The sequence below is a fragment of the Saccopteryx leptura genome, chromosome 12 (assembly GCF_036850995.1).
Source record: "Saccopteryx leptura isolate mSacLep1 chromosome 12, mSacLep1_pri_phased_curated, whole genome shotgun sequence".
Lineage (NCBI taxonomy): Eukaryota > Metazoa > Chordata > Mammalia > Chiroptera > Emballonuridae > Saccopteryx > Saccopteryx leptura.
Window position 1 is genome coordinate 22533711 of NC_089514.1, and position 11788 is coordinate 22545498.

The window sequence follows — 11788 nt, forward strand, 5'->3', positions numbered from 1 at the left end:
AAGGGGGGATTATATAGCACTGAGTTCTAGCTTTTGACATTGTTCTAGTTTCCAAGTACAGGTACAATATTTTTCTTTTTATTTTTACAGGGTGGATGTATCCATTACCTAAAAATTTTAATGTTTCAAAGATGTCTTAGTAGTTACATATAATGCCAGATCTTTACAAAATTTATCAGCAAATTAATCTATTTGGAAAATATTTATTGATAACCTACTATGGGCATTGAACTGTATTTGAATTAGAATTTAGTTGGGAAAGTTGCTTTTTAATATCTACAGTTTAGCTAAGAAAATAAGGTCTCTACATATGCAAAGATAAGAAAAATATTAGTAAGGGATTGTGAGACTATGATAATGTAAATTACTGATGTTCAGTAAAATAGATGATTTTATACAAGGAAGTTGTCAAACCAGGTCTTTAAAAACCTATGTGAATAAAAGAAAGTTATTGGGAAACCATTTAACTGGAGGAGAAATAACAGTGATTATACCAGTATGGCCGCAATACTGGATTCTGTATAGAGAAGGAGAACTGTGGTTACAAGACTTGATTAGGCCGTTTTTGGATGGCCTTACATGCTAAGATGAAGTTTGTGGCTGACAGTAATGTGGGTTTGATAAAATGAAAATGGCTGTTCCAGGGAGGTTAGAGCAGTAGCCAAAGGCAAAGAGAAGTAGCCAGTTTTGGCACCCTAGAGAAATCCAGCGACAGGATGGTGTGGATGTAGACAGAGCGGTCAGAGTAGGACTGGTGAAGGATGTCACAATAGAAAACTCACAGGATGTGGGCACTGTTGGGTGAGTTGTATAAGATCAAAACAGTTTTGCTAATTAAAAGGGACACTGTGTATGAGATCGCTCTTTCAACTTCATTAAGTTGTGGAATTTATATTATGAATGATGTTGTAAGAAAATAAAGTATGACAGTGTGACAAGTCCCAGATCTAGAAATAATTGACACAATAATGAACTGCTTGTTTCTCAGGCCAGACGTCTGGTGCTTTTGGCTGCCCGTGCATTACCCCACTGCACTCGGGCTCTGAGCACTGCATAGTTTAGGCCTTTGCTATTTAGCAAAGTTACAGTGCTGCCCCCTAGAGTTTTATTGACCAATTATTTTTCTTAATTACCTTATTTCACAAATACTTACACAATACCTACAGTGTGGGCAAGGCATTGTACTCAGCACAGAGAATAAAGGAGATAAAAACTGCTGTGAGATGATGTTAATAAGTAAATCCAAGTGCATTTTTACGAGTACCTTATTATCCCTTTGAATGGAACAGCTGTTTCATTCAAATGAGCAAGAGGAATATGCTTTCATTTGGAGAAGACTGTTTTGTTTTTTTCAAATTCTAACAGTTGACTGACAACTTTTTCTTGCAGTTTTGGAAATTTACAAACACCAAACATTTATTTTCATCTCCACTAGGGGACAGTGTGTTACCATCAGATTTTCTTTCTTCAAATCAGCAAAATGGATACAGATTTTTAAGTTTGATATTCATTATCTTATAAATGTAACAAAACCATCAAAGTGTTTATAAAGGCTACAACTTAGGATTTTGTGATTGTATAGGTAGATATAGATATGCAAATATATAAGTATGTATGGATACAGATAATATGCTTTTATTTGTTAATATTTGAAATTTTGTGGCATTTGGGTAATTTTTGCATGAGTTCACCAAAACAAGGATGGATGGAAGAAGAATATCTATTTCAATATATAAGCATATGAATTTCAGGAAAGCTTTGTAACTCATGAAAATTGAATTAGACTTTAGGCATGGAATTTGCTGAGACATCGTAATGTTTACCCTGTAAGGAAGGCTGTGTAATCTCTTGTGACAGCTAAAGCCTATATATATTTTAACTTTATGGTCTCCCTCTCTTTTAACAGAGTTCATTGTGTTCTTTAGGAATGATATGTATGGAGGATGAATATCTCCAAAAGATTTCCGTTCAGGTTTTCTATAAACGTTTGGGCAACGATGACATTATAGCTTTTCCGGGTATTCTTTGAGACAGTCAGTATTCTATAAAATCCAAATAAATTTGATTCTAACAGCATACCACACTTTGTTTATACCTCTTTAATTCCAGCACTGAGAGCTGTGCAGTACAATGGTAGGATATAATGTTTTAAAATTTACCTTTTAAAGGGTATTCAAGTTTATGTATACTGGTAACAGTTTTGCCAAAAATTGTCATTTGAGAAAATGGAAAGAGACAGTAAGTAAGGAATTTTGAAGACATAGACATTATAGGAAATTGTCCATTTGAACACACTTTCAAGGTACAACTTCTTAGTAATTTACTTCTGGAACTGCAGGCTTTATTTGTCCAAATTGTGAGGTAGATGGCAGGGAGGAGAGAAAGCTGCTCAGAATTGTGCTGAGCAGGTGCTGCTGTCATTCCCAAACCTCTGGAAAATTTAAATCATCTCCTACTTTCCCTGATTTCCCAAATCTCGCCAAAGGCTTACAAGTCTCATGAAAATTTCTGCATCAGGACTTGACTGCTCTATTGAAGGTGATAGATTCGTTTAACTGTTATAGTGAAACCTACCTACTTAGCATAAAAACTTCACCCTTATAAGGAGACTAAACCCCGGATTCCACTGACAGTGTTTAACTACTATTGAGTAAATTTAGAATTATCATATAAGTTGAAAAGATAATGGAAATTGGAACTTTCATGCATATGTTATCTAAACATAGTATATTTCATACTAATCTTGAAGAAATCACAAGGCATAGAGAAAAAGCTAAATATGATAATCTTCTAGAGTAAACCCGTAGTGAATTTAATTCTGTTTGAGAATATAAAAATTGAAAATAGCTATTTTATATTAATATTTTGTCTAATATATTTCCTAGTATTTAAAAGATTCAACTGTTAGCAGTTATCTGTCAGAGAGGATGGGGATTGTGGGGTCTGAGTGAAAGGGATTAAGCAAAGAAGAAAATTTAGAGACACAGGCAACAGTGCAGGCATTGCAGAAGGGCTAGGGGGAGGAGGGAGGAGAAACAGGGTGGCGGGGATGGATGGTAATGGGGAAAGACTTGACTTGCGTGGTGAGCACAGAGTGCAACATACGGATGGTGTATTGTAGAATTGTACACCTGAAACCTGTATCATTTTATTAACCAGTATCACCCCAATAAATACAATTAAAATTTTTAAAAAAATAATTAACATACTGAATAAAATTAAGTACCTATTTTTTTGTTGTTACTTTTAGCTCAATGTTCATGATTTTTTTCTAAACCTCTAATAAGACAGCAGAAAGATAAGACCTTGTGAATTATTAATACGATTCTTTCTCGGACCTTTTATTGAAGATTATCATATTCAAACAAAAGTGTTTTATATATACACACACACACACACACACACACACACACACACACACACACACACACAGTTTTTAAAGTTTTTAAGGAGATGATGTTCCCTGGAAATCTGGACCATGTTCTGTCTTATTGATTTTATGTGATAAATCAAATTTAATTCCCTGAATTTAAACCAGTCTTGAAACTAATTATAAATGCATTATTTTTCTTGTTAGGAAAATAAGTTTGCTTCATTATGAAAAGTTTGAAAATATAGCAAAACACAGAGAAGAAATAAAAATTGCCGCAAATCTATCATCCTGATATTTCTCTTGTTAATATTTTGTTATTTTCTCTCTCAATTTTTTAAGAAATAACACCACCGGATTTTTTCTTTCTAATTGGTTTCTAGTATACAATACAGTTGTAACTAACAAAAAGAGTGAATTCTATCTTTTTCAGCTAGAAGTAAATTTTATTTTTTTTTATGAAAGGCTTGATTTTATAATTTTAAAGATTTTTCTCAAAAATTTGACATTGCTATTAAGTGAACAGTATTATAATATAACGCTTTACAATTATAATTATGGCAATAATGCAGACTTTAAAACATTTTATATCATTAAAAATATTCCTATTTTTCTTTAAATTCAACAAATGTATGGTTTTTATGTATGGGTATGTAAACATTGTTGTGCTGTGCTTATTATATCTTATGCTCTTTATGACTGGTGAGTACAAGTCAAAGAAAATCTAAAACCTGTAAATTGCTAGAGTTACAGATAGTAAATAAACAACTGAAATTAATTTTGGTAATATTGTCTTTATTTTTTTATTGTGGAAATTTGGGTACCCACTTTTCCTGGAATACCTTGGTAAGGTCCAGCTTATCACATTGATGTGCCATAATGAAAATTAGTCATGGTTTCCTTTTTTTTTTTTTTTTTTTGTAGCAGAGACAGAGAGGTCAGAGAGAGGGACAAATAGGGACAAACAGGAAGGGAGAGAGATGAAAAACATCAATTTTTCTTTGCAGCTCCGTAGTTGTTCATTGATTGCTTTCTCATATATGCCTTGACCGCGGGCCTTCAGCAGGCTGAGTAACCCCTTGCTCGAACCAGCGACCTTGGGTCCAAGCTGGTGACCTTTGCTCAAACCAGAGGAACCCATGCTCAAGCTGGCGACCTCGGGGTCTTGAACCTGGGTCCTCCGCATCCCAGCCCAACACTCTATCCACTGCTCCACCGCCTGGTCAGGCAGTCATGATTTCTTGTTCCCAAAATATTTCTAGTCCATTCTAGACTCTGCAATTAAACACATACTTACCTTTTTTAAAAAATAATATACATTGTTTTTTAGATTTACAGAAAAATTGTGACAATCATCTAGATTTCCCATATGCCATGTGCCCAGTTTCCCTTGTTAACAATTGACATCCATAGTGTATTCTATTTCCTTAGTTTTACTTTTTTTTTTTTAATCATAGATACTATCTGACTTTTGTTATCAGGTCTTCTCAGGCTCCTCTTGACTATGACAGTTTCTTAAACTTCCCTTGTTTTGGATGAATTTGACAGTTTTGAGAAGTACTGGATAGTCCTCTCTTTGAGAATCTGACTGATGTTTCCCCTTGATTTAGACTGGGGTTGTGGGTTTTGGGAAGGAATGCCACAGAGCGGAATGCATTCTGCATCACATCATATCAAAAGTGCGTATCATCCTCATAACTTTTCAGGGATCACGTTGACCTTCCTTACTTGGTGTTAACATTGAACATTTTTTATGTGATATTTGCAACACACAGAGGAATGGCATGTATATATACTTATACACACATATTTGTGGATGATAATAACATGACCACCTATCATGCTCCTTCACTCCACATCCTATCAAGGACTAGAAATCAAGAAATGCTTTTTTAAGACCTATTTGAATTTGAATCTTTTTAACCTGTATTTTCAATACTTGTATAGAGATACAGAATTGTGAGATGAGTTTGAAATTCATAAATAGTTTAACTATCTGAACTTTGTACACACTAGACTTGTGCGTATCTCTCCATTTTGTTTAATCAGTTTTTAAATTTCCATAGTTCTCCAGGGTGAAATGATCAGTATAGCCAAGGCAGAGAGTGAAAACAAATATTCAGTGGAGTAACAAAGGTTCTTCTCACCGAATTCTAACCTTTCCAAATGATGCCCATAAAATATGCAGAAGTCAATGAATCCTCAGAAGAGCATGCTTACTTAAATTCTTGATTAGCTAATGATATAAGTTATGGTGCTATAAAAATGAGCATAGAAATTTTGTTTGAAAGTATGGAAATGTGATTTTTCTAGCCTTAGAATCTATTATAAATAGATTTTCCCCTTTCTTCATTTGTTACTGTACTGCTTTCATTTTGAAAAGTGGAGACTGGTTTCAAAGAAGCTATACAGATAGCCTTTTTTCTGTTTATTTTTGAAGGGAAAATTTTAATTATCATCATCTGTTGTACATTCTTAATTTAATAAATGACACTTGGGAGTAGATGTTTATGATAAACCCTACAACATTGTAATTAATTAATCATTAAGAATGACAAATACATAGCTAAAATTGGTTGGTATTTTATTCAGTTTTAGAATGCTTATTTCTTTGTTTGTGAATGATGGGACTTATAAGGAAATCACATTTTAAGCTCAAACATATTTGGCTTTCGAATGACTTGCTTTTATGTGATTTAGGTCATGTGATATTTGGAAACCAGTACAGCATTTGAAATCCAATACTGAAATGTCATTAAAACCCACATGTAGGAAGCCAGGCCGCTACCACGCGGTCCCTTGTGTGTCTTCCACAGCTCCAGCGCTCCGAACTCAATCTGGGGAATTGATGGGAAGAGGAGGTTAACAGGGGAGGTCTCTCCCCACGGTCCTCATGGATGAGAAGCCCAGGGTCTGGGCTAGTGGAGGCGTGGTAGCAGTGGTAAAGCTTAGAGAATATGCTTCTTTGTACTACTGCCAAGGCTTCTAGCTAAATATACAAATGAGAGTACACAAAGTAACAAAATAGTGGTCCTTGTTAACAAAGGAGTTAAACTGAAAGGGTGATGATATCTCTATTGTAAAGCCTTCTTTGCTTTGAATTGGTTATAATTTACAGAGTGTTACCATGCCTTAGGCATTGAGCTAAGTGTTTCATATTCAAAGATAAAATGAAAAATTCTCTGCATCAAGAAACATCATGTGGTGGAATAAATGGTCAACTAAAAGACTATTTAGAATTCAGTGTCAAGAGGAATTCACAGCTGTGGAAACAGATTCATCTCACCCAAATTCCGCTGGAGGATAGGAACTAGTGTAGATTTCAAGAGTCATTGATATCCCGGTGGAACTGCAGAGAAGAACTAGGGTCGGCTGAACTGGGAAGGGAGTGGGAAAGGTTTTCTGGCAAAGGCAGTAGCTGGTGCAAAGGGCTGAAGCTCAGGACAAGGACTGGCTTGGGCAATCATAACCAGTTCTGTGTGGCCTGGAGATTTGAGTGATTTTCACAGAGAAGCTAGAGGGATAAAAGATATTCACTGTTACCAGGTGAAAGGTTCAGACTTGATCCTGAAGTTTAAAGGGTAGCCATCAGAGGATTTTAGGTAGGATAGTGATGGGATCAGATCGTACTTTAAAATAAGTATTTTGACTGCTGTGTGGGAAAGAGCATAGAACAGTGTAAGACTTTGGAGAAACGGTTTGTTTATGAGATTGTTTCAGTAATTCATGAGAGAAGTATGCTGACTGTTAGGCAAATGAGTTTATAAAATTTGTATTATTTGAGTTTGCTCACTTTTAGTGTTAAAAATGGCGCTGGGCAGCGCCTGGTATGTGATCTGTGAAACTGCCAATTACCTTCCTGCTTGGGAAGGGCCATTGTCTTGCTAATGTTTGCTGGAGGAGAGTTTTTCATGCCAGAAGGTATAGGAGAAGGAGAGGCAGAGGCAGAGAAGCTAGTTTTGCAGAGAAGGAAGCCATGTTTGCAGAGTGAGAGCAGAGATAATGCAGAGCAGTGGTCCCCAACCTTTTTTGGGCCACAGACCAGTTTAATGTCAGAAAATATTTTCACGGACCAGCCTTTAGGGTGGGATGGATAAATGTATCACGTGACTGAGACAAGCGTCAAGAGTGAGTCTTAGACGGATGTAACAGAGGGAATCTGGTCATTTTTAAAAAATAAAACATCAGCCTGACCTGTGGTGGCGCAGTGGATAAAGCGTCAACCTGGAAACACTGAGGTTGCCGGTTCAAAACCCTGGGCTTGCCTGGTCAAGGCACATATGGGAGTTGATGCTTCCTGCTCCTCCCCCTTCTCTTCTCTCTCTCTCCCTGCTCTCTAAAAAATGAATAAATAAATAAAAAAAATTTAAAAAATAGTAACAGTTATTAAAAAAAATAACATTATAAAAAATAAAACATCATTCAGACTTAAATATAAATAAAATGGAAATAATGTAAATTATTTATTCTTTCTCTGCGGACCGGCACCAAATGGCCCATGGACTGGTACCGGTCCCCAGCCCTGGGGGTTGGGGACCACTGATGCAGAGTGCTGAAGGAGAAGATGGGGAACTAGAGGTGAGGGGCTTTGGGACTGGTGAGGCCTTTGATTCTAGGAGAAACCAGAGAAGATTCTCCTGGTTGTGCAACCAGATAATGTGTTAGTAGCTTTGTGAGCTACTATGAATGAAGAAGGAAATGTGTTTTCCCTGTGTGTTTGCTTGCCGGCCGGTAGGAGACTTGAATAAAGAAATGGCTCACCATTTTTTGGCTCCACTCTTTCTTTACCATCTGTCTGAATCCAATGAGAACCTGCATGTGCATGTGCATGGCTGTGACGGCCGTGATTGTGGGCCATACACTGACAGTGACAGTTTGGGGAGGTATATGCATTGAAGAAATGTGAAGGAAGTAGAAGCAGCAGCATCGAGCATTAGGATAGGCATTAAGGATGATGCCAAGTGTAAAGACTGGTTACCTGATCCCACTTTCTGAACATAGCACAGTTCTTAACACAGACCTTCCAGATATTAGCTCTGTTTCTGCTTTCCCTTTCACTTCACAGTATCACTTCTTCATAGCTGCAAGAAGCATCAGTGAGTAGAATAAATACATTTGAATAGATAGCATAATTTTAAAGGCAAAGCCACATTTTAGTAATTTGTGAGATAAGTCATTTCACAAATCTGCCTGATCCTTACTTCACAAACAAGCCAGGTCCCTCCCAGTTCCCCCCTTGCCGCCCCACGCCAGTACTCACAGTTTATAATAGTCTGCTGTTGAAACACTCAGTAACAAGATGAAGAAAAGGCTTGTGTCATCGATGAAATATCCACACTTCAGTGAAGAGCCAAAGTTGGTCAGATATTGGATTAAAGAAAATAATCTTTTATTTCACACTGTTAACATTTGAAATTACTTCAGTGTTTTTCTTGCTATCTGAAGCAGATAATTTTTGTCTATAATGAAAAGTGCTTGCAAAAGCATTTCTTCTTTATTTGAGGGACCAATTCCATGCCTGTGGCTACGGTCTGAGGCCAGAGAGTAGCAGTCCTTGAAAAATGGTCCTTTGAACTCAAAGAAACAGAGTGGAATGGTCTTTGCCAAGGGCTGAGGTGATGTAGGTCAGGTCAAAGGGTACAAATTTCCAGTTATAAGTTCTAGAATTTAATGTATAGCATGCTGATTATAGTTCACATGTACAGTATTGTATTGTCTACTTGAGAGTTGCTAAGATAGTAGATCTTAAATGTTATCACACATACCCCACCAAATGGTAACTCTATGAAGTGATAGATATGATAATTATTCTCTTAATCATGTCAGAATATATATATATATATATGCATATATTATCATTGCAGTGTACCCTTTAAACTCACACAATATTATGTGTCCTTTATATCTCTATAAAGCTGGGGAGGAACATTTGAATAAATAAATAATTATGTTTTTTTAGAAAGTAACTCTTTACTAAATTTAATGTGTGACATTATTTCTTTCTAACATATTGCTTTGTTCTTTTTAGGACGAGCAGAAGCTACAGGACAGTTTAAGGCAAGGTGTTAATATCATTGCCACCTTCATCAAGGAAAGAAATTCTGGATTCATTGGTCAGCTACTGGTAGCATGAAGAACACAGAGAAAATGATCTACGGAGTTTATACAAACGTTTATCAAAGGATCTCTTTTGTGCTTCCTTCCCTAGTACATGTGGTAGAATATTTAAGTTGTCTTTTATGTCTCATGATTTGTAGGATATGCTGCTTGGGTTATAAAAGTGGATTAATGTTTATGTGTGTAAAATAAAAATTTACTTTTGTGCATGTCAAATATAAATTGTCTAAACCAGAAAAGAATAGCTAAGTGGAAAATAATAGCCTTCACATAATCTTTTTATAAAAGCATGAAAGATCAAATAGAAATAATGATGGGTGAGCTAATCCCCCAAAGAATGAGAATTGAGAAATCTTGAACTGTTGTCTCTGTGTTAATTAGTAAGTCATGCTATAATGAAACTAAGAGATAAGATTCAGAATTATTCCTAAATTAAAACTGTCCTCTTGCATGAGATATTGACTTGTATTCTAATTTTCTATGCCTTAAAAAAGGAAAACAGGAGATAGTAGGGAAATCGGATTCAAATATCTTCACCATTGGCGTTCATATTACTCAAAATCCCTAAACGAGTTGTATACACTCCTGCTTTTCTATTGTTTTTAAACTGCATGTTTTCCTTCATTTATGAAATATAATTTTTACTGATTTTATAAGGTCTCTGATTTTTATGAATACTTTTAAAAGGAAACTAGAAAGCTTCATAAAAGTGAATTTATTTTGGTCAATCCCAAGTTAGTCTTCTAAAAGGCAGGGAGTCATGGCATGTCCAAGAATTTAACCATTCTTTTGTTACAAATGCTACTTTTTAAATCAAATTTTTATTTCAAATTTCCACTGGTATACACATCTTAAATATTGATGATTTCCCCTATATAATTGCATTGTATAATTATGTATATCTAGTCACTAGAGATGCCTTTTTTCCATATTTACATTAGTGTTCTTAAAACACATTAGATAAGATTATTCCATGGCTTAGGCAATACATAGGAACTATAGAAGGTGCATGCACTGTTTTCTATAACCTATCTACCTTGTGGAATTTCTTAAGATACTGGGTGATTTCTTTTTTCTAATTTCTCAAGTATTTCTATTAGTAGGAGAGTTTATACTTTACATTTAAGTGATAGCAGAAAATAATAGACATGGAGTAAATATTACAATTAATTTTCCTAAGTCAAATGTATTGTTTCAATGTCATTTGACTCTAACTTCCTGAACTTGCCACTTTCTCTGTAGGGATGTTAAGAAATATAAAGTAAATTGTTTGTTTCAAATCTTGAGGGTGAACATACATGGGAAATGTGTGATTTTGGTTAGAATGTCTATGTTGTTAAGGCAGTAGGTCGGCTGTGTTGTGAAAGGTTCCACCTGTTGCAGTGTTCAGGTGAAACTAGTTTTTTCTAGTTTGTTTGTATTTTTTTTTATTTCCTTCTTTTCCTAGAGAAAGGAGGGGAGACAGAGAAACAGACTCCCACATATACCCCAACCAGGATCTACCCAGCAACCCCTGTCTGGGACCGATGCTTTGCCCATCTGGGGGTATGCTTGCAACAAAGCTATTTTTAGTGCCTGAGGTGGAGGCTCCATGGAGGCATCCTCAGTGCTCAGGCCAATGCGCCCAAACCAATCAAGCTATGGCTGCAGGAGGAGAAGAGAGAGAAAGATAGAAGGAGGAGAGAGAGGGGGTGAAGAAGCAGTTGGTCACTTCTCTGTGCCCTGACCAGTAATTGAACCTGGAACATTCACATTCCAGGCTGATGCTCTACCACTGAACCAACGTGCCAGGGCCAAAAATGTTTTTAAGAATTTGAAATTGCTTATACAGGCAAATGGGGAAATGTTATAAAGGATTCTTTTTTTTTTTTTTTTTTGTATTTTTCTGAAGCTGGAAACGGGGAGAGACAGTCAGACAGACTCCCGCATGCGCCCGACCGGGATCCACCCGGCACGCCCACCAGGGGTGACGCTCTGCCCACCAGGGGGCGATTCTCTGCCCCTCCAGGGCGTCGCTCTGCCGCGACCAGAGCCACTCTAGCGCCTGGGGCAGAGGCCAAGGAGCCATCCCCAGCGCCCGGGCCATCTTTGGTCCAATGGAGTCTTGGCTGCGGGAGGGGAAGAGAGAGACAGAGAGGAAGGAGGGGGGGGTGGAGAAGCAAATGGGTGCTTCTCCTATGTGCCCTGGCCGGGAATCGAACCCGGGTACCCCGCACGCCAGGCCGACGCTCTACCGCTGAGCCAACCAGCCAGGGCAGTTATCAAGGTTTTAAAGAGAGGGTGAGTGTCTTTAAGTTCAAA

At 36.9% G+C, this 11788-nt stretch overlaps 1 protein-coding gene across 2 annotated transcripts in view; it reads left to right on the forward strand.

Moving 5' to 3' along the window:
• The window catches only part of CRPPA (CDP-L-ribitol pyrophosphorylase A), a 211844-nt gene extending 200393 nt beyond the window's left edge, over window positions 1-11451 (forward strand). The window contains exon 11 of one of the 2 annotated variants that reach the window (XM_066353923.1): window positions 9399-11451. In XM_066353923.1, coding sequence (XP_066210020.1) covers window positions 9399-9426 — 28 coding nt within the window. In that variant the 3' untranslated portion in view covers window positions 9427-11451. The remainder of the gene's footprint in view (window positions 1-9398) is intronic. The other variant, XM_066353925.1, reaches the window with a different exon arrangement.
• Window positions 11452-11788: the final 337 nt, after the last annotated feature.